The 24,206-nt window shown below is 41.9% G+C and overlaps 1 protein-coding gene across 1 annotated transcript in view; it reads left to right on the forward strand.

Annotated features, from left to right (window-relative positions):
* Positions 1–941: 941 nt before the first annotated feature.
* flt4 (fms related receptor tyrosine kinase 4) overlaps positions 942–24,206 on the forward strand; it is a 47,178-nt gene continuing 23,913 nt past the window's right edge. The window contains exons 1-5 of the mRNA XM_026190106.2: positions 942–1,381; positions 19,066–19,162; positions 20,494–20,768; positions 22,456–22,577; positions 22,684–22,855. Of these exons, the coding sequence (XP_026045891.1) occupies positions 1,324–1,381; positions 19,066–19,162; positions 20,494–20,768; positions 22,456–22,577; positions 22,684–22,855 (724 nt within the window). The 5' untranslated portion in view covers positions 942–1,323. The remainder of the gene's footprint in view (positions 1,382–19,065; positions 19,163–20,493; positions 20,769–22,455; positions 22,578–22,683; positions 22,856–24,206) is intronic.

The raw sequence follows: 24,206 nt of genomic DNA on the forward strand, positions 1-24,206 counted from the left end.
CGCACACCCCCTTCTGCCCTCTCTGACTTATGGTACACAGGTTTTCAATTTTCCAAATCCCTCCCTGTACGATAAAACGGGACTGATAGCGGCTCGCTACGGGCATGTTGTGCTCCTAGTACATGACTTTTATTCACACTCTGAGGACTCCCCGAGGAGGATGGATGAGTGGGTGGTGGGGGTTAACAGGATTTGGTCAAGTCTGGAAGAAACTCTGTGCAGTTTAGTCTTGGAGGCATCATTACTTACATCTGACCCGTTGGATGAGTTATTACGGAGACTTAATAGAGAGGCACTCCCTCAGCTTATGTTTGTTTAACGTGAGGAAGAATTTGTGTCCAGAAGCATGCCAGAAGAGATCTTTCCTTTACATCAAATTAACAACCAGCATTTGACCTAAACACATAAAACTGCATTGACAGTTTGGTGTCAGAAGGATTTAAAAACATTTTTGAAATTTGAGCCTATTTTTGATACATCAAAAATACCATTCCTTCTTACATTCTTATATTTGTCTGCAGGCTGCCTCTGTTGCTTTATCTCGCAGTGGCATTTGTTTCCTTCCTGTGGTGACTGCAGTGCTCCCGTGGTGGCTTTGTAAGAATTTCTGATGGTATTAGGATTACCTGCTAAGCTATTTAGGTGTCAGGACGACTTTAAATGCTTTGGGAAAAATCCATGACAGAAAATCAATGCCAAACGGTTCTGCAGCAACGCAACAAATGGGAAAACCCACAGCTCCAATATTGCAGTGCTCTTATTGCACGTTTTTATTATCCTCCACAGTTATTATCCGCAGTTCTAAAAGTCTTTAATACAGCGGGATGAAACGCAAGACTTTGCAGGAAGGAACTTTGTCATGGATGTTTGGCTGACCCTCCACACCCCACCTCCCTAGCCCGTACACACCACCTCACACGCTCACACCCCTCTCCAGCTTGTTTTATGAACTGGGTGGGTGGATGTGGATGCGCTCCCGTCACGAGCAAAGGAAAGGGAAATCGTTGAAAATCCCATTCAGTGCCTTATGCATCCTTTTAAACTAAACGAGGGGGGAAATTGTGTGTGTGGTGTGTGTGTGCTTTTCCTTTTCCTCAGCACTTCGGCTATGTCCTCTTTGCGCAAAGCAGCCCACAGACAGACAGCGTTCACCTGAGTTTCCCCCCCTTAACCCCACCCAAGGACCTTCATTGAAACCAGCTTCTCCACTAAGAGCCTGTTAAAACCAACCTGTCCTTTTTCTTTTATTCTTCTAAAAAAAAAAAATTTAAAGAGAGAGAAACTCAGCTCAAGCTTGTGCACTTCTGGACCGGAGATCTGGAGATGAAGACAGACTTTATGCTGTTCTGTCGGACTTGGATTGGACTAGCATACGCCTCAGGTGAGGAGACATCTCATAACGCAATGAGTCACGGTGGAAGTTTTGAGCGCAACTTTATTTAAACGGAAAAACAAAGTGAGGTGTTGCACTCTAGGTTTACACCGGCTTTCCTCTGCTGTGAGGTGGATTGAGTTTTTAATTTAAGTTGCTTTAAGTTTTACTCGAGGTTTGAACGAAGCCAGGTGGATGTTAATTGTGCGCATTTGTGCGTAGGGGCTACTTCCCGTGTTATCAGCGTGTTATTAGCTGCAAAGTTTATGCGTAAAAACTTTAACCCACTTTTAATCAGTCCTTTTGACAAACACTAAGAGTGCACATCTTTTGGTAGGGTGTAAGACTCAACAAGTCTACATGCAGATAGGCACTAGGGGGAGGCATGTTGTTGTTCTGTTTGATGAAGATGTAGCTGTTAATCGATGGTGCCTTAATCTCAGGAGATACAAAAACACCAGAGGATTCAGCTGAGCTGACTTTTAGTGACTTTGCATCAGTTGTGTGTGTAGAGCTCACTGGGCTCCCATATGTCGGTGAGGGTCCAGAGCTTTTCTCTGCAATCTTCTGGTTTTTGGGGTTTTTTTTGTGGCAAGCAAAAAGCTCTGCCTGCACATGTCTTCCATTGTCACTTGTGTGTCTTAAAGTCAAACAAGTTCAGCCAGGCTGTGTCTAAATAATCTAAAGCACGCTGGTCCTCTATGCACGGTTTAAATTAGATGTATGAAACATCTACAGCCGAGAATGCTCGCAGCTTTCCGTAAATGACTGCATGTGGATGTGGATGAGCTGTGCCGGTTGGGTCACATGAATCCACTGAGAACAAGAACCAAACCCGAGTTTTCATTCCCATCAAAAAAAATGTGACCTTTGAATTTTTAAAGCTCTGTATAATGTTTTTCTCATCTTACGAGCCTACTCTGCAGGGTGTTCATCCATACAGAGGCCCTCTGCTTCTCAACTGGTACAGAAAGCATAAAAATGAAACAGAATGTCGAAGAACTAACCTGGAGGCATTTTTCAAGTCTCACAGTGGGAACTTACGGGATTGATTGACACTCTGAAGCGGAGAGGTGGGAGAAAGATGGCAGTTTGAAGCTCAGAATTGCTGCTTTTTGAAATCACTTCAGACTGGAATCAAGTCAAGCGTCATGTTATGCTCAGCTGCTTTATATAGGATCCAGACTTGCTGAGGGCTAAATATGGTCTTGAGGTGTTGGAGATGTGGAGTTAAAGCAAAGTGTTTCTTGTCTTTTTTTCCCACTCGTGAAACAGCATCCAAGACAGAAACATCAGAGATCTTTGTCTGTGTCTGCCTCACTTATAAAATCTCTCATCAAATAAATTCAACAAAACAAAGTCTTGTGTTTAAAGATTATGCACGTCTTTGGCCTGAGGGATTTTCTTAACCCTCCTAACCCCACACTTCCCAGATTTCTTTCTTTCTCAAATGCGTGACATTAAAAAGCCATTTCTGAGTTTGATGTAACTGTAACTAGATCACAGACTTGCCCTTATTATGATCAGAGGGAGAGATTAAAGGTGAGTCCATTGTAGACCCGCCAGCCCAGAAGTCATTGTCATAAGATGGGGAGAGCAGATAATCTACGCAGCAGCTGCATTTAAAAAAGCTCCTGCCCGAGTCATTTTGTCCCATCTTGCTTTCACGCTCTGCCTCTAGTTTGAATTACAGCAGTGCAAAGGCATTCATCAAAGAAATTCTGTCTTATTTAAGAAAGACATCACGGGGGAAACTTCTGCTGCTGTTTGACAGCGTTGGAATGAATAGCGAGTCACTGATTCCTTCATTCTCCCCTCATAATTTCCTTCATTTTGTTGCGCCGTAAGTGGCTTTTTAAACCCTTTCCAGTCAAAATGAGCCACATATGAGAAAAAAGAGAGAAAACAAAAAAAGAAAACCTGAGCTCCTGAGCCAAATGATCTTTGGCTTGCTCTCTGTCTTGGGTGCACAGTGTTGATATTGCTTTTAGCAGAGTGTTTTCTGTACGCATACCTCTGCTTGGTCAGATCATCCCAGAAATCTGACTCTCAACTTTGGGTATTATTCTAGTTGTACCCTTATAGAGGTTGAGTTGTTTTAGCTAACAATACCCCCTCCTGGTTCTCAGTGCTGATCTCAGGATTCAACCTCAGGACTCTGCGGTCCATGGTGTCCGTTCTTGAATATCTTGTTCTGTCAGCTACAGAGCCTCCTCTGAGAGGAATGCTGCTGCTGCAGTAAAGTCCAAATAAATAAGGAGTCCAGTGGCTCACTCATCGCTGGCATGGAGCAGTGAGGCCCCCTGGGCATTTGGGGCTCTGGTCACTCACTTTCTCATTATGCTAAAGCGCAAATACCCCAAATACAGCTAGAACTGAGAGATAAGCTCTTTCAACACCAGGAATCTGAATCAGAGGCCAAATATGTGTCCAAGTTGGTGTTAGACAGTTGATGGAAACCATCTGTGGTATTTTTGTTTTCAAATATCTGACCCCTGCATGTTTTCAATGCCCAGTTTCTAGTCATGCTAGTTGCATTGCTTTGCAGTATCCAGTGGCCACCATTCTGGTCCCGATGTAAACATCTAAATAACTAAAGAGAACCATTAACTTTTGGAGAGGCGCCACTTTTCTATTCAACTATTTTGTCTCTTTGTTGATATTTTTGAATTTCATTCGTTATCTTCTCTTGGATCAGCTGTCATAGCACAAAATCCCAAGAGCTCTGGTGATACCCCGACATTTCTAATACCACCTTAAGAGTGACGTTAGTGGTTTTGGAGGCAACATCTCACTAACAACCGATCACAACCGATCGGGATGCCATGAGATTTGATAAAAGCTCCGTCTCTGTGAAGATGAGCTTTAGTCACTTCAACGATCCGCACATGCTTTTCATGTAAAAATATAGTATAGTAATGCTGCTGTGAGATAATACAATGACCAGCCTCACCACCCATTTTGAATGTTATTAGCCACTTTTGAATTTTTCCCTTTTACTCTGTATGTGGTGCACATCTTCATTATTAATTGGACATTTGCACACATGGGGGCGACTATCGGGGGTGGCAAAAATGATTTTCTTAAGGGCCCACATGAAAACCTGGGCCAATAAGCTGAACTCAGTTTAGCTCAGTGTTAATGTTATCTTTTTACAAGTTTATTGGTGTAGCCCTCCACAACAATACCAGTTTCTCATGAAGCCCAGTTGGGAAAATGAATAGCCCACTCCCACGTGGCTCATGAAGTAGTTTGATCGCCTGTCCTCCAATGTGACAGGGGATTATTGGGGGATTTATACCTCTATTTTAAATTTACACCACAGGTGGGTCATAATCGTAGACCCCTCTGAAACCCTACAGCACTACTTATGCCACAACCTGATGTCCAGCTCAATGGAAGAGTAACTGAGGGAACTAAGGGAATCATAATCGCTGCCTTAACATAAGGACTCACGTTTCATCAAATTCCTGGAGGGAGATTGCAGAACGGAAATCAAAAATTGGAACGGACGTGAGGAAAATGACAAGGAAGTGGAAAAAAGTTGAGAGACAAATATGTTTGCCTCCAAAAAAAATAAAATAAAAACAATTTTAAAACCCATCAAAAACCAAAACTAACCACAACAAAGAGCGGGGGCCCGGGAGGAATAAAACATCCCAGTATTTTATTTGTTTCTATTGTGGCTGGCATATAAAACACCGGAACACAATCACAAGGAAACTAACATATCACACACGCACAAGGATGAGTGCTGGCAACAGCATTGGCCATTTACGTAGGTTATGTCGTAGGCTGTCCAAAGATTCACTGCACAAGTCTAAATCAGCCGTGGGAAGGGCCTTGAAGGTGGGGGTGCTGAATTAGGCAGGCAGGCAGGCGACGGGGTACTAGAGTCTAAGGTATAAAATTATATTATATTATATATATTGCAATTATTGCTTAATTATAATATTAAACTGCTCATCAGCAGCTCATAATAAGCCAAAAGTTGCCTTCATCTGGGTGCAGGTTATAAACCTCCAAATTTACACTCAGAAATTAATTTTACTCTTGAGGCACACTCCTGTTCAGAGTCTGAGCATATTTAGCTGGTTATGGGCAAAGCCTCTGAGTAAGTCAGAGTCATGTTAGCAGGGGGTCAAAGTTCACAAAGGTTTAGTGGACAGTTGGAATGTGTTCTGATAACAAGCAGACTAGTTTTTTAACTTGTTTCTTACGTTTTAAAAAACGTCTGTGCTGCTATATCTCTATGGTGCGACTAGCGTGTGTTGCTAACTTTTGGAACTATCGTGAGACTCCATGATCCGCCATTGCTGTAAGAAAGAGAAAGGCCCATTGGACCTTTTTCATCTTTGTGGTACGGACTCTTCCATTCAGTGGCTCTGGTGATGTCTGCCTTTTGCAACAGGGGGCGCCCTAGCATCCGCAGCACCCCTGCTGCCTACAGTCTTGGCTGTGAGTGTGTTTGGGCAAAATATTGAACCCCAAAATGCCCAAAAGCGTTTATCAGTGTGTATGTTTGAGAGATAAGCAGATAAGCATGCTTCATATGTTGTATAAAGCACTACATGAATGTCTGTGAATGTGTAAATGTGGCATGGAGATGTTAATAATACTATAAAAACACTTAAATGTCAATCCATTTACGAGATGGGAAAAGACTTTGCCATTCCAACTTCCAAATTGCCAATAGAGTTTTAGTTCAGTTGTTTGCAGGCATAAAAAAAGGTCATTAACATATTAAAATGTATTTAAACAAACAACAAACCCAAATACATACACAAATAGGCCCACACGGACAATCTAAGGAGCAGTCTACAGCATTCAGTCTGCAGTCTGTAGGCAAGGGACGAGATTTTTGGTACCAGAAGCTTTCTCTGGTTTTAAAGTACTTGTCATTTCTACATGTAGCTGTAATCGTCACATGTGCATGCAGAGACCGACAGATGGAACAGGAATATGAATCAGCCATCCGGTGTCCACCGTCCGGACATCCTGATACATTGGAAGCCCAAAAATATTGGCTGTTGCTCCCAGAGTCAGCTAGCTGATGGGTTAACAGATTGCCTTGATAAGAGGGAGGTTGTGACCCACTTCGTAGCTAAATAATTGCTACAAAGCCACAGGTGATGTCAAAACAGTTCAAAAAGAAAATTAATCAGTACTTTCATCATGTTGCACTCAGTTGGTGATGTATAAACTGACAGATAATTGTGTGTTAACAATCAAAAAAGAGAAAAATCAGCCTTTGTCTTGTTGTATGAATGGTTCCATTGACCCACCACAAGAAAATAATGGTTATTCTTGGTTATTCGGCCCTTATTGTAGCACCTTTTCAAAATCAATAGAGTTGTCGTATGAAAAAGAGAAGTTATACAAATGGCCATGAAGGGATTTTTCAGAACCATATCTCCATGGTCATTTCAGTGCCCCTGCTGTGCAAATGAAATGTTTCAGTGGGCTCTATTTTCTTTGCACTCTTTAAAAAAAAAAATCTCACCACACTTTGAATAATTACTGTGCAGAGGAGGTTTCACCTATTGATTTTCCTCCTGTCTCTCATGTTCACCCAGGCCTGAGTTTCATGTTGCAGTCCATCACAAGGACAGCATTTTAGCGACGCTTTGATGGCTGAATACTTGAACTGTGAGTCTCTGAGTGTACAGAGCCACCCATGGAGGGTGAAGAGCTTATACAACTGCACGAGTGAGTGCTGTGTCACTGCCGTTGTTAATCGACATTAAAAAGAAAAACAATTGTGAGGAGTCGTGCACAATCTGTCGTGTCAGCTGGGTGTCATTCTACGGGGCGACAGGTTGATGATCAAATGAGAGAGTCCAGAATAATCAGGGGGTTTCAGTTCACAGCTACAAATGTGTTGACTTCACAAATTGTCATGACACGCTAATGCAAAAGTAATTGCATGGGATCCAACAGCCATACGAGGCAGTGACGACATTTATTGTAAGTTATGTTGTGAGGCGCAGGAGGAAAATTCTTCCTTTGTGGCATCCGTGGCCTGATACCTCTAAAGGCAGAGACCGGCTCCTCGGACGCAGTGCCTGTATCGCAGTTATATTACAGCACTCCAAAGTGCCTCTGTTGCTTAGAGACAAACATAATTTGGAGCCCTCGTAATTCTAGCTAGAGTCGCCATCGCTATTACTTTCAAACTGCTGCTCAGGCTCGGGCAGCTGTGCGGGTTTAGGGTTGTGACTTGTCCGTGTAGCATATTATTGGTCACTCAGAGTACTTGCTGTGCATTGGAGGTCACTTGAGGTTCATGGGAAAGGGTCTATTGGCAAAGCCTGAGGAAATTGCCAGCTTCCCTCCCTTTAGGCACTCAGCACAATAATTGCTGACCCAGTACTCCCTACTTTGCCCTTCTTTTCTCCGGCACCTTAAGCTGCCGCGGTGATTTAGTTTGCCGGGAGATCTGACACGACAGCAGCAGAGACTTGTTTATGGCCCGAGTCTGCACGAATCAGGTAACGAGCACAGCAATGAAGCTCCTTAACATTTGGCTTCTAAAGAGGCACAGCGTGATTTTTATGAGCATGCAAGCCATCACAGCAGGGCTGGATTGTGCTAATCTTTGGCACTAATGTTGGCATTCTTTCTTTTTGTACAGCTAGTTGTAAAAGGAACATTTTAGATTCTTCCACACAAAATCATCATTGCCAGAAACAGGGGCAGAGCATTTACCAGAATGTACTTGCTTCCCTTCTCAGTGGAGGAAGCAATATCTCAGTTATAATAATGATGACAAGCCAAAAAAAAAAAAAAAAAAAAAAGAGTCACTGCTGCAAAGGAAGAGTTGAGCTGTCCGGTGTGCCTGTGTGGCAGGTACAGGAAGGTTTAGTCAGGGTCAGAGGTTTTAAACATAGGAAGCTGGCCCAGATGGCTTGCCGTGGCATCCTTATGTTTGCAGCCCTCCTCTGGCAGGATGTTGGAAAGGCTTTTTCTCCCCCAGCAGTGGAGAGGACAGGGATGTGGTGGATGTCATCCACCTATGTAGTAACAATGAAATCAAAGCCAGGCTGCCAGTCAGCCAGTCGCCTGGATTTGGCCCGGCCTTGTGTCCAGATGACAGAGGAAGCTGGGAGAGAGAGGGAGAGAGGGAAGCGTGTCAGAGCCCGTGGCTGACTGACTTCACATCCAAAGTGCAGGTCTGCTCCGTGGCCTGCTTGGCCTCCCGTCCTTCGGCAGATATATGGTGCTATTTCAGAGCCCTCTAGCCTTGGACCTCAGCCAGTAACACAGTAACAGTGTAGCTGCATCCTCAAGCTGCTCTTAATTTTAACCCTCGCCACCAAAAAAAGTTGAAACATTTTGTACATTCTTTTCATGTGTGTTTCGCTTTCCTTTTTTTATTACTGTAATTAAATCTAAACTGAATTTCCATTGGAACTTTGCTCATGGATATTTTATATAACCACACAGCGACTCCGCACACGCCTTACCATAATCATTATATCTGTGAAAGACTTTATTTTTAAATTCCCTTGAGTCACTCCTGTGTGCTAAAACTAAGAGTCTGACAAGTTATTTGTTTGCAAATGGTTCCTCTTTTCCTGTTCCTGTCATGTGACTGATCAGAAACAAAACTACAGAGGGGAGAGGAAAACGCTGACGGCAAAATCATCTTTAGTGTCCATGAAAACGGGAAGCGGGAGACGCGTGAATATGATAAAGAAAACAGGAAATTTGCTCGCAGTGAAAAACACCGCTCTGCTTTTCACACGAGCGCCCTGTGTCGCTCCTGAGGAGAGAGAGCGAAAGAGAGAAGGGCTCATCTTCACGCCTACTCGCCTTTAATGCCCACGAATCCCGCCTGCCTTGCATCCGCCTGATTCTCAGAGAAGCTTTACATTTTTAACTGGCTTAAAGTGCCCTATGGCACTGAAGCTTTCTCTCTGTGTGTGATTTATCTAGTCAGCAGGTGTCCTTCACAGACTATAGGAAGCCCACATTCAGTATTGCGTAAATGTGACAAAAACTCCCAATGTGAGCCTGCAGAGAGGTCAGCAAATAAAATGTGAGTGCGCATATCAAGAGGCTTTTAAATGGGTTAAAAATCCAGTGTGTAGGAATCACCGTAGGTCCACTAACTTCAGCAGTTCTGCAGTTCATCTTGCAAACGTAGTACATTTGGATGTAATGTTGCCCCTGGAACTTTGATTATCTGGAAATTCTTCTTGTTTTCTGCATGAGAAAGAGAAATCACACTGATGTACTGCTTCTGTTGAGCTCCCAGCCATCAGTAGGGGAAACACAAATGGGAACAAGAGATTTGAAACACACATTTTTTTGATTTATGGATTTCTGCTGTGCGCACAGGTTTCCTCTTAATAAAAGGGAATTTTTCCCCCCGTTGTTGCTATAATCAAAGGAAGCCGTGCAGTAGGCTTCTCTCTGAAATATTGTGAGAGAGCTTGACCTTATTATGTCAAGTGCCCCCTGAAATGACATCTGTTGTGATTTGGCATAATGCAAATAAGATTACATTGAGCTGAATGATATGGGTGAAAATCAGGCAGGAAATGCGAGGGCAGGAAACAATTGGACCTGGCTGGCTCTAGCATGCTGTGCATTCAAGCATGCATATGATTTTGCTGTTCTAATGTAAACCAAGCCTAATAAGCTTTGCTGTGCATCTGCAAGTGTCCCAAATAAATTAAACTTTTCCAGCATTATTAAGATCCTTTTTCTTTGTATTCAAAGCTGGAAATTGCTGCAAAACACTGGGATGCAGACGTTTTATGGCCCGTTAGGCATTCTGAGTCTTTCGAATTAATAAAATGCTGTTTACAGATTTTATTTGACAGGAAACCAGTTGCACTTCTTTCCTCCCTGTCAACCAGTTAGGAGGCTGGCACATCAAAGCGAGGCCCAATGGCACTTGTGGAGTAAACAGACACAGTTGTCCTTGCAAGTGTTTGACTTCTGGCACAGAGCTCACATATATACATCTGGGACTTCCATCTTGTAGAAAATCAGAGGGGCCTGCTTTGGGAAGTCATCCGGCCGGTGTAACCATATCCCTTTATATGGCTGATGTCAAACATGGATGGAACTTTTTTTGCTTTTTTAATATTTTTTTTATGCCTATTATTTCTTCTCTTTTACAAATCTTTTAAACTAATCTAAGAATGGGTTTTCACAAAACAAGAGAGAAATTCTATTTTCTCAAGAGAAATGTTAGGTTTCTTTACAAGGACATGTTGAGTGAGCTGCTTCTCTGTTACAAAGCCATGTCAAATGACTGTCAGTGAGGAGGTTAAATCTTCTGCAAGTCTTGAAGACAGAATTTAATTATTTTTGACAAGCCCTGGTGATCAGAGTGTCAGATACCGAGAAGTCGGTGAGCCGAATCACAAGGTTTCTAAAGTCATCGAGTCGCTGTCACTTCAGCTGCTTCAGACATAAAGGAGGCTCGGAATTAGCCTGTCTCTATGAGAGCATGTAAACACAACACTTAAGTGCCTGAAGTCATTTATAAATCTAATGTTATGTGTTTATATCATGTGTAATCATTAGATAACAGAATCCAGCATGAAATTACTGTGATATTTGTTGGTCGAGGCTAATCTCCCGAAGCTGCTGCTTATCTCTGCACCACCAGCTGGAATGCATGGGAAAGAGGGGAACCAGGCTTGAAATATTTTTCTGGCTCTCTGTCCGTGTTCACATTTGTAAGGTGCTTGTAAATGGGCCAATCACCACTCATTTTGCTGTTTCAGGCCAGGGAGTCATTCCGAATAGGGTTTCGACATACAATCATCTGCGAAAATGATTTATACCAATGATTTGGCACGATCCAACACATTTTCCAGCAAACCTACTAAAGTGTACATCGCTGTTAACCATTCTCTATATGTCTGTATTTAATTTTGTATGCCTGTGTGGGCGGCTGCGGTTTGGGAGGGAGTGCACATTGTTCACTAATTGGAAGGTCAGCGGTTCAATCTCCAGTTTCTGTAGCAGTTAGAAAAAAAGTGTTAACATGCGTGTTATTGTGTTTTACATTTAAAATATACACGCACTGGCCTCTTCATCAGTTACGATGTGTTAGTGCTGGTTGGTCTCGAGTGTTCCCTGAATTCAAGAAGGTGCTGGAAACATTCCTCGGAGATTTTTGAAAGCATCACGCAGTCGATGCAGATTTGTCAGCTGCACATCCATGAAGTGAATCTTCTGCTCCAACACATCCCAAAGGTGGTCTGTTGGATTGAGATCTGCTGACTGTGGAGGCCACTCGAGTACACTGAACTAACTGTCAGGGCAGGTTGGATCCACGCTTTCATGTTGTTTATTCCAAATTCTGACCCCAAATCAGACCAGGCAATGTTTTTCAAATCTTCTACTGTCTAATTTTGGTGAGCCTGTGTGAATAGTAGCCTCAGCTGCTTATTTTTAGTTGACAGGAGTGGGCGCATGGTGTGGTCTTCTAGCCCATCTGCTTTAAAGTACAACGTGCTGTGCATTCAGAGATGCTCTTCTGCATAATTTGGCTATAATGAGTTCCTGTTGCCATCCTATCAGCTTGAAGCAGTCTGGTTATTCTCCTTTGACCTCTGATATCAACAAAGAATTTTTGCAGAGAAAACTGCCTCTCTCTCTCTGTATTTTCTTTTTTTTCAGACTCCGTAAACCCTTAAGATGGTTGCTGGGAAAATCCCAGTAGGTCAGTAGTTTCTTAAATACTCAGACCAGCCCCACATCTCACTTAAATGGCCTTTCTTCTCCATTCGGATGCTCAGTTTGAAGTTAATCAGGTCCATGTCTGCATGCATAAATGTATTTCGTTGCTGCCAACTGATTGGCTAATTTGATAATTGCATTAACGAGCAGCTGAACTTGTGTACAAGTAGTTGGACTTTATGAAGCTCCAGGTGTTCATCAGCTAATGTGACTTCATGTTAAATTTGGAGATGAGTTAGCTGATCTGTAACTTGAACACCACATTTGCCTGACCTTTTTTTTGTCAGTTACACTGACATTATCAAGCAATGCAATGTGCCCTGTATTAGTTGCTGTATTACAACGCAATGACACAGGACATAAAAGACTGTGTGTCTCACACAAATGGCTGCATTTAATGTCAGCAAATGCATTATACATAAGCCATGACTTAAAAAAGAAGTGGCCAGAAACAATTTAAAACTAATTTAAACTGTCGCCCAGGTGCTAACACCAGTTAAATAAAAGCAAATTAAAGACAAACTAGACATAACTGAGACACTCATTTTTCTTTAGGAAGCTTGAAGCCTTGTGTACTGAAGGATAACTCAGATTACTCACTGTCCACCCACTGACTGTCCTCCAGCTGAAGCTCTTGTTCAGGAACACAGCTCTTGCAATACACGGTGACCATTAACCTTTCTGTTCTTCACAGTTTAAGGCATACCCAGATAAATGAGTGATTGTCATTGCAGTCTGCCATGAAAAGCAGCATGTAAGCTCAAACCAGGAAAAAGTGTTTATTATCATGACAAGACACGTTATCAGCCCCAAACTTTCAGGATCCGATGTGTTCGGTTTACTTTGGCATTCGCCTCGTGTGTTTTTAATTGTATTTGACAGAGTGCAAGCAAACACTAATGGGATTATATATATGTGCTGAAACGCTTTGTGCAGCTGATGGAGTGACAGGTCTCCATATCTGGGGTTTCGCGGTTTGGAAAGAGAGCGTATACATTTTGAAGCACATCCATATTGAAGATATTGACATCTGGCACAAAAATTTGCCATCGCTGTTAAACACGGGGTGAAAGAAACAGCAGCCTCTGCACTAACATGGATGAGAGTCACCTACAGTATATACTCCCTTCCGCCACTCATCAATCAGCAGAGAGGTCAGCGGTGCTTCGACCTGCAGTCATGCGAAACCCAGCACAAAATAAGTTCCGACTCCTTCAGCAGATGCGAGATAGCCACTTAGGATGACGAGTGATACACAAGAAATCCAAATTATCGAGTTGGTGCACGTTATTTTCAGACTGCCGCTTCAGAGGTGCTGAGCTCAGCAAACATCGGCGTATATGACATTAATTCTGTCAGTTTGAATGATCTGTGATTTCTGGGAGCTTTTAGCTCAACTCCGTGTGGGTGTGATGCTGCTTTTCCCTTTCCTGTGACACACCCACATCTACTGCACGCTGTAGCTTTTGTTTTTAAAAAAAATCCACAGCTGAGGTGTTCACGGTAATGGTAAATGTTTGTGTTGTAGCTTCCCCTCCTTCAACAACCTACACCTCCAACAGCTTGGCATTTTATCTCTCAGGCATGCCAGTCATTAATGACATTTCAAAAGTGATGTAAAATCTGCGTGTGGCTTGCCAGTGTGTGATCTCCCAACAGATTTTTCTCAGGGAAGCATCCATCACCGAGACTCATCTACAAAGGGGATTTAGGACCCAGTTCATCACTCAGTCTGCACGTCTAACAGCTGTCACCATATGTCAGCCTGCGTGCAGGATTCTTACATATTATATATTGTTTGTATGTCAACTGTATCTCTAGAGTCAGAGATCGATATCATTTTAGTCCAACACTATTGTACAGATTGCTGTAATGAAGGTGGTTCAATTTGTGGGGAATAATTAAAAAATGGCAGAAATGAATAAAGTCAGATGTGTGGGTGGCAGAGTGTGCGCTGTTCACTGCCACCTCTTTGATATTATTTCTGTGGCGGATCTGCTTAGTGAATTAATTTGTCATTTGTACTTTCTTTTATTGTTTTTAACAATAGCTCTTTAAAAAAGTTTATGCACCTAAGTGGTGCTTAAAGGGATGTAAACAGTAGACTTCATTGTCCAAGTGTGACATTTTGTGCACCCGGTCATCCATACTGACCTCCTTCTGGACATAACACCACCTCTACCTTTAATTTTTTTAGAACAGCTACTACTCACAGAGGCATGAGAGGCCATGTTCAGAAAAATGCACGTCTATAAAGCATTTTTTTCTAAGTGGTGGTAACAATTTTTGGTATCAGAAATTAGCATTTTTTTTATGCCGCTCTGATTAGCACCAATTCACAACAACAGTCAGCTTAAGGTGGTTTATATTCTAAGGTAAAGACTGAACAATATTAGATAGAAACCCCAACAATCAGATGACCCCCTATGAGTAAGAACTTGGAGACAGTGGGAAGGAAAACCTCACTTTAAACAGGAAGAAACCTCCTGCAGAAACAGGCTAGTTTAGGGGTGGAGCTGGGAGTGAGGGGAAAGCTCTGCCTCCCATTCTACTTTTATAAACTCTAGGAACCACAAGTAAGCCTGACGTCTGAAAGAAAAGTGCTCTGTTAGGATAACAAGGTACCGTGAGGTCCTTATGAATACGATATGGCCCAATTCTTCAAAATTATGTATTTGAGGACAAAAGACAGTGAATGAAAGTTTGTGGCAGGAAAGATAACAAAGAGCTGACAAACATAAAAGTGATCCAAAGTGCTGAAAGGCACAGTTGGCAATTTTCGCAAATTCGTCACAATAAATGATTCATATCTTTGTGCACATTTTACTAGCACACATCATTTAATCTACTGTTGACATAAAATGCTGATGCGAACATTAAGGTGATCAATAAAGAAAATAAAGTTTATTTCTATTCTAAAGCTACCTCATTATTTTTTCAGTCATTTGAATGTAAAAATTCATGAACTTGATGAAATATTGTAGGTCTCCCATTACACTCTGCATCCAGGTCTGTGAATGGAAAGGTGTGGGTGGTCCAGAGCTTTGCTGGAGCTATCTGCCGTCCTTAAAAAATGAGCAAAGAATCTTCGAGATGATCTTTTTCTCCTGGTGCCTGTGGGAAGGAAATCCACGCATCTTAAAATAGAAATTTGGACTTGTCCTGACAGGAATTTCCTTTCTCACTTTCCCCTGGCCTCTGTGTGTGCAATTTTCACAGCCCGCTGTTTGGCTTTGCAGCATCTCAAACGGTGATGGGACTGAATCTGGTGGCAAGTTCACATGACAGCAGAGACAATACGTTGGGGGAGTCTCTGCTATTCCTCCGAGGCAAAGTAAAGATCTCGGAAAAAAGGAAGGAAGGAAGATCCTGCTGGGCACCAAACTGGGAATGATTTATGGACTGCCACCGACTCCCACTGCAGCCTTCAGCATGTTTGTTTTTGTTGAGAATGCCAATATTAGCTCTGAATAATTCACTAATGTCAGTTTTAACATCTGTGAGAAGATGTCGGTGACAGTTTTACTGTTAACAGTTATTATCTCCTGCAGCAATAAATCAGGATAAGTTAAAGGGGATTATTTTAGCTCTCTTTTTTTAGTGGAATAATAACATAATACAACTTTCAAATTTATAGGGGAGATGTTTCTTTGCTTTCTTGGCCAAACTACAGATAACTGCTGAGGCTGAGGTAGCCGTTTATCTAAAGTTAGCATAAAGACTGGAACCGGTGGGAAACAGCTAGCTTGGCTCTGAGTAATCTGCCACCTACATGTCAAAAGCAGCTCACTGCAAATATACAAAACATAACCAAAAATAGAAACACTGCAAATAAGACAGGCTATAATAAAAACCTGGACACATCTGGGGCATTGTTTTATTGTAATTTTTGCCTATTTTTACCGTGCTTTGCGACACAGGAAGTTACAGCATACTTCTGCCTGTTAGTCAAGCATCAGATGTTTCAGCTATTATTGCAGATTTCTTCCGTTAGTCCACTTTGTTTCTGAGCTTTATTGTATTTTGTGTATTTGCAGCTCGCTAGGCAGCCTCAGTTTTCGCCTTTGTGATAAGCTCAGTTAACCGCCTGTTGATTGCAGCTGCATGTAGATGTGAGACTGGCGTGGATTTTCTTATCTAAGTCACAGCAAGAAAGCAAATCAGCATATTTTTCGAAATCGCTTATGATTTCTTTAAGAAATTATCATTTGAAGTTTTTAAATCTTTGCAGTTTTGAAAGGAAGCTGGGCTTACATTGTAAAAATGAAAAATTTACATATGAATAAATTGGCTCTGTGATGCTCCCTGGGCGGCGGGACATGTAGGAGGAACGAGGCTGGTGTTTAAGATTCGCAGCTGTACAGATCTCTGACTTTTGATTGGCAGCAGGTCATGACTGGCTGCTGTGAAACCATTGCTGGGCACTTCAGCTGCTGTTGCCTAGACCTAGAAGATGTGTGAGTCAGTAATATAAAATGCGCATATGCAGCTCCATTGTACAAATGTTTTGACCCCAGATAGATTTGTGTGCTTATAAAAGAAAGTATACTGATCCAATATATGAAAGGTATTTGTATAGCCTTTCAGCTGCTTGCATAACTCTATTTGTGCATTTGTCCTGCTGAATTTGTAGCTTTGTTCACATCTAACAAAAAATGATCAGTCTCTAGTTTTTACGACTTTTTCATTTTAATGGAAAAAGGCACAATATCAACTAAAAAATTCAGAAAAAAAAAACACATACCTGAAAATTGTAAATTGATTTGCTTATTATTGAGTGAAATAAGCATTTTACCCCCTACAACCCAGCCAAAACTCTGGCTCCCACAGATTGGTTGTGTGCCCATGTGACACGCAGATTAAAACCAGTCAATGAATCAATCAATTACAAATACTCCTGATCGCAACTCATCATGTGGACATGTGTGCTACATGTCCACAGAATCCATTTCTTCCATTCCAACCTCTCCACCACCAAGGGTGAGACCAAAGAACTGTCAAAAGACGTCAGGGACAATCTGTAGACCTGCACAAGGCTGGAATGGGCTACAAGACCATCAGCAGTAAGCTTGGTGAGAAGGTGACAGTGCCTCATGGCATTGAAGATGATCAGGAGAAAAGCTGTGGGTCAGTCCAAAACTATACGGGAGGAACTAGTTAATGATCTGAGGGCAGTTGGGACCACAGTGGCCAAGGACACTACTGGTAACATAATATGCCGTAATGGACTGAAATTTTGCAGGTCTCCCTACTCAAGTCTTGGGTGAGAGAAGCGGCCCAAAATCCCAACCACAAGAAGCATATTACCACTGTGGTTGCCAACAGAAGTTTCTTCACCAAGTACCACTTCATGTTTTGCTTAAAGATCAAATACCAATTTCACTCAATGCCTTGCAAATCACTTTCTAACTTTCAAGTAAGGTGTTTTTCTGGATTTTTAGATGATATTCTGTTTCTCTTCATTAAAATGAAACTACCATAAAAATTGGAGGTAGTTCATTTCTTTGGAAGTGAGGAAACTTACAAATCCAATAGGGGATAATATACGATTCTTGCTGTTCAACAGTCCTGGGTCTTCAGTGTTGTATCGTTTGTTTCATAATGGGACAAAATATTTTGAGATGGTGAAAGATCTGGCCTTCAGGCAGATCAGTTCAGAAACTGGACTCTTTTGCTATAAAGCCAAGTTGTTGTAATAGCTGCAATATGCAGTTAAGTATTGTTTCATGCAAGGCCTTTCTTAAAAAAGACACGATGGATGGGAGCACATGTTGCTCTGAAACTTGTATTACCTTTCAGAATTGATGGTCCCTTTCCAGATGTGTAAGATACATTGGCACTAATGCACCCTCATACCATCATAGATGCCATATCCATGTTTTCCAAAAAGAATTCCACATTTAAATTTTTCTGAACACAGATCAGTTTTCCACAAGCTAATTTCAAATGTCCTCAGTCCATTTTAAATGAGCTTAACCCCTTAGAAAGTGTTTCAGGATTGTGTTCGCATATAGCTTGTCTTTGGATGATGGAGCTTTTACCTGCTTTTATGGATGGCACGGTCAACAGTTTTCACAGATAGTGGTTTCTGGAAGTGTCCTTCAGCCTATGCAATGACTTCCACAACAGAGACATGTCTGTTTTCAAGGCAGTGGCACCTGAGGGTGTGAAGATCTTAGATTTCAATACTGATTTTCAGCCTCGTCTCTTGTGCAGAGGAAATTTTGAGAATAAAAATCATTGCTTTGTTTTTATTTACATTTTACATATGGAGTGCAGGGGTTTTTATATTGTAGTCTACTGTTTATGATGCTTATCCATGCATATTTTCTCAGTTTGTTTTGATGTTTGTGCATCGCTTTGTAACAAAGTGCCTTGAAGCACACTATGTATTTATTTATTCAGTCTGATGTGGGAAAATGGTCATGATTTGTTTTGTAAATGCTCAGAAAGCCTCTCCACTACCGCACAGCCACTCAGTCCCTGCAATAGCACAGTGTGTGTTTTCATCTCTAATGATATCCAGGTGGAGCATAAGTCATGGTGACACTTTTATATATGATCGACTGTAGGTGCAGAGTCTGACTAAGCGCTAATAGCACCCTGAGGGGACTCTACTATGGTAATGACATTCTAGGCCAGCTATATTAACCAAGCACCGATGAGTGAAGTGAATGCATTTGTAATAAATCAAGGGCAAATGGTTTGTGTGGCTGTTTCAGAGGCGGAGGTAAAGAGATCACACCAGCATTGCCTCACGAGCGAGCCGTAATTTCTCTATCTGGGTGTTTTTCAGCATCAGGGACCAGTTCCTTTAGCCGCAGATTGCCTTACAGCTTGTAAATGTAATAACCACTGTGTCAGATTTCAGATTCCCGATGTGTTTCAGAGATTTGACAGCTTACCAGCAGCTCTGTCAAAAACACTAGGTCTTGACTGACCTGTGTAACATGATTCTAATGCAGTTGGCTTGTTCATTCCCGCAGGTCTGGTGATAGGCTATTCTATGACTCCACCCGTCCTCGACAGCCCCAAAGACGAACTAGTGATTGCAGCCCACACAACACTCACTCTTACATGCAGGTATGTGTGTCTTCTCGTTTTGGACTGACTACATGCACTTGTGCATGACAAACTGTGTGTTTTTTCAGGAAATTACAAAAAATCATCATTGATAGATTAAAAAAAATGTGTTACTTGCAATCAACAAATGAGAAAAATACATTTCGACTCTGCTACAGTTCATTTTTCAGAAAAAGTTACCAGTTTTATTGCATCTTTCGTGAACAAAGGATCTGGACACTCATGCATTGCTAATAGTTTTCATAGCATTTTATACGTCTTACATTTGTGATGCAAACTGTCAGTTTAAATAAGAAAAGTCTGCACTTGTTTTACTCTGCTTTTTCTAAACCATATAAACAATGGGCCATGTCTTATAAGAAAGAGATGTTTTTTGTTCTAAAGCAAAGCCAGATCCGATTTAAACTGAGCCTCTGTCATATATGAATCAACTCATGATAATGATCCTATATCCCTATAAAATCTCAGCTGTGCTGTCTGCTGCCCCAAGCAGTCCCTCCTTTAACCATTTTGTTTTTGTGGTGAACAAAAAAAAAGAAGAAGAAGAAAAGCTGTCTTTGCTAAAGCTGATATTATTTTTGGTCTTTTCCAGATTATTTCTCAGATAAATGTTTTCATCTTTAAAAAAAATAAACCTCCCATAAGGGAAAATTATTCACTGAGGCTGTAAAATACTTAAATTATCATCTGTCATGTTTGTGTCATTTCCAGCCATCACATTTTGGCACCATGTGCACATTTCTGTCATTGCTGTTTAGTGGAGCAAGGTGATGAAAGCATAGCTATCGGTTTTCAGGCAGCAATTATGGTTGCAATCGTAATGCCTCTGGGTTAACATAACTGAATTTATGTGACAAAGCTCAAAGCAAACAAGGATGTACAGATGCTCTGGAAAATTTATAGCACTACAAGTGCAAAATGCACACTCACAGTCACACAAACACTGTCGTTTTTTTACTTAACATGTAACAAAAATGTAATAATAATGTCTTTATTTAGCACAGAGTATTTTGACTGATAAGCAGAAAGAAAGTTTTATGCAATCGAATAATTAACATCACTAATAAACAATCTAAGAACAGGTAGATGTCAGCTAATGCATATCTGCATATTGTCTGCTTGGAAATGAAGAGAGACTTTATGACATTGGATACTTTGGTAAAATGGAATCATGTAAAAAAAAAGAAAAAACTAAAGGACCTAGGAGTGTACCTTGTGGTACACCACAAGTAATGTGACAATCTGAGTGTTAATTCCAATAATACAACTTTTCATTTTAAGTACTAAGATGAAATCTGTTCCGTGTCCTTTGACTTTTCACATCTCTTCAGGGGATCTAATACTCTGGCCTGGGCCTGGCCTGATCAGACTCTGGTTGGACGAGACCTAACCCAGCGTCACTCCCAGCTGGAGACCACCTCAGCCCCCGGGCAGAGGGTGGCCTTAGTCAGCGAGTGTCCGGGGAAGTTGGAATTGCCGTACTGCAAGAAGCTTGTCCTGAATGGGGCACAGGCCAAAGACACGGGGTACTACCGCTGCTCATATAAGGATGCCAAGGCCATCATTGAAGGCACCACTGCCACCAGCATTTATGTCTTTGTCATGGGTGAGTCACACAAGCCTGCAAATGTGCTAAAATTTCATCCCCTTGCTTGATCTGGTCCGCAGCTCTTTGGCTTGGCTATGTGGAACCTTTAGTCCTTATTTCTGTTTTCTTTGGTAGCCATCCTGTGGAAGCAGATCTCCTGTTTTGAATATTACTCTAATATCAAAGCAGACGCTCTGTTACTAGAAGTGGAAATTGTTGAGTTTGCCTCGGTCACACCCTGGAAGTTGGCAGGATTCAGATATTAGCCATGCAAAGCTTTTGATAAAGACAGGAATGGGAAGCTAATTAAAGCATTAATGCGCTATTTGTTTTTCGTAATATCGAAATGAATAACATATCAAAGAACACCAATGAAATGTGTTTCGCTATCAGTATTTTTTTGCCATATACAAGTTTCAGACTAGCTCATAGTTTGAACTTTAGAACTCAGGACTTGTCCCTAAGGGTTGTCTCTTTACTTTTCCTCGCTCCGTGTGCTGAGGGAGAGGAGGCACATGGAGAGACAGATGATTGTCATGGCGGGGAATCCTGCTGACCAGTCCACTCATGTGAAACGCCTGTTTATCCCCTCAGACAAGGTGCCAAAACAGTTTCCACAGATCTATCCGGGGGGCTGATCATAAGCAGATGGAATTGCAGCCATAAATTAGACCCAGTGTGTTGAAGGATAAAGGGGACACATGTGGATTCAATTAGACGGGCAGATGTCAGCCTTTTACTCCTTCAGGGCTCTAACGCTATGCTCTAAACGCGCATATGAGTGCAGACGTTGATCTGAATACATGAATATACTGTATTTTTACATGTGTAGAATAATGCAAAGCACACAAACACCTGCTCAGCCTGCTCTGCAACCTGTCCTCGCCTCAAGTAGCAGATCTCTTCCTGCAGTCTGATACCTACGGGTGATTTATTGAGAAGACGTTAAAGTGCGAAACGCTGTCTATTATTTCTGTTGCTTGTGTGTGTGTGTTCAGTCCACTGCAGGGCAGAAATATAAGCCTCTTGATATGACTTTTTGTTTGGCCTTGCAGAAGCTTAAAGTGATAGGTTTGAGTTGTGCAGAAAAAACAAGAAGTATGGAAATAACTGAAGGCTTATCATGCAAAACAAGACGTAAGAAGAAAAGCTCGGATGTCATATAACATATTTGCTGCTGCTCAAACATCGCCGGTACTGACAGCAAAGCGGGAGAGATAAAGGTTTTTATAATAACATAATCTCTTGCTGAGGGAATATTAGCTTTTATGGTGATAAGAGCTGCAGTGTAAATTGCCAAAACAATTGCTGCGATGCATCCCAAAGTCCTGAGCATCGGTAGCTGCAGCAACAAAAAAGGGAAGTATCAAGGTGTTAAGAATGAAACACAGTGGAGAGATATTTTCCATCACCAGAGAGCCTGAGGTGAAATTGTAACACTGTTTAGAGGATGATTAAACCTCTTGGCTGTCTGTCTCTCAGTTGATGTGTAATAGAGGTCCTTACCGCTATTTGCTAGGCGGGGACAGACTGAGCTGTTGGTAATCATGATAAACTACACATGAGGTGTGTCCTTGGGGGTCATTATCAGGATGGGGGAGATCTGGCTGGCCATACATGAAGTTAACTCAGTAATAGCTGCCATTACCCCAGCTGCTATCGGGGTTAACCTCCCTGCTCCCTGTCTCTCTCTGTCTGCATCCAGACCCAGAGCAGCCCTTCCTCAACAGCGGCAGCGTGCAGACCATTTTCATCAAGAGCCATTCCACGGATGTAATAGTGCCATGCCTGGTCACAGTGCCTGATCTGAATGTCACCCTGAAAACGGTTTGTGCCCAAAACATATTTCTCACACTCTGTTCCTCCAGTTAAAGTTTTCAGCTGGTGCTTAAATTGATGATTTTAACAGCAGCAATCATTTTTGTGCATTTAGATGTGGTACAATCCCTGGCCACTGGAGAAGGAGAGGCTGAGATGGGACAACAAGCGGGGCTGGTCCATTCCCAAAAACATCATAGACAAGGAACCTCTCCTGATGCTTTCTTGTGCTGCTATGCTGGGAGGCAATTGGTACAGTTCGGACAGCTACGTGTTCCACACTACAGGTAAAACAGTATGTTTCCTCCAAAGGTTTCAAAAGTATCCTTAGGTATTTATCACAAAGTCCTACCAAAAGGCAACAGCTGAACTCTTAGCTGAACTTTTAACTTCAAGCATTAAATGACACACCACAGAGCTTTGGGACACAGAGAAGACTGGGTCATTACTGTAACTGAGAACATTAAGCTAGTTAAAAATCTTGGGCAGATCCCTTGAGGTGGATGAGATCCGCTCTGAGTTTCTCATAGGTCTGGATTCGAGCCTGAACGATATAGGACTTCTAAGACTGACACTAATATTTGTTAACATAAAAATCTGATATATCAGCCAATATCTTTTTTTCTTTCAAGTACACGAAACAAGATAATGTGTCCCTGCTAAGATAATATAACAATGCAGGGTAAAAACAATCTTGTTTTTTTGTCACACGAAGTTGTGGATTACTTGTTTAGATCAATCGGTTGTTGTGTTAATGGAACTCTAAACACCTGCATTGCCAACAGGGAAGTCGCAGAGTATGCTGTGGTGGACAGACTATGCAACACTTGTAACATAGCTCAGGGGTGTTTCTCCAGTGTTTTTTTTTTCCTGTTTTAATTCTCATTGTTGTAAAATAAATGTAAATTATTTGCTCATATAATGTATCTGCAAATAGCTAATATTGACTGATAATATTGGCTGGGCGGTATTGAGCAACTTTCCTGTATGACACAGTTCTGCAACACCAAGTGCAAGTTATTACCTTTGGATTTGCAAACTAGGGTGGTGGTCCAACTTCGGGAGGGATCACACTGCTTATCCTCGCTGGGAACGTTTATCCCAGGGGAGTGCTAGGATTTAGGAAAGATAACACAGTTTACTTCCTGGTTATGGAGCAATGGCCCAGCTCTTTTCTTGCTTTTCCAGTAGAAATATTTGGGAGTTTGCCCAACCAGTCAATTTTTATAGACTTGGAGAAAGCATTCAACCACATCCCTTGGGATGTTCTGTAGGGTGCTTCAAGAGCTTTTCAGTCCCTGTACAATTGACATGGTTGGTTCACATTGCTGGCAGGACATCAGACTTATTCCCGGTGGGTACTGGACTGTGGCAGTGCTGCCTTTGTTACCATATCTGTTTCTTGCTGAATTTCTAGGTGCAGCCAAGGGGCAAAAGGTTTCAGGTTCAGTGGTTTCAGGATCATGTCTGTGCTTTTTTGACTTCACTGAGGGATGATTGCAAACTTGCACTGGGGCAGTTTTTCAGCAGTAGGGATAACAATTAGCACCTCCAAGTCCAAGGCCACGGCTCTCAGCTGGAAAAGGGTGGATTGCACATTCTGTGCTGGGAATGATTTTCTGCCTCAGGAGAAGTGCT

Source organism: Astatotilapia calliptera, chromosome 2, assembly GCF_964374335.1.
Source record: "Astatotilapia calliptera chromosome 2, fAstCal68.1, whole genome shotgun sequence".
NCBI classification, from domain to species: Eukaryota; Metazoa; Chordata; class Actinopteri; order Cichliformes; family Cichlidae; genus Astatotilapia; species Astatotilapia calliptera.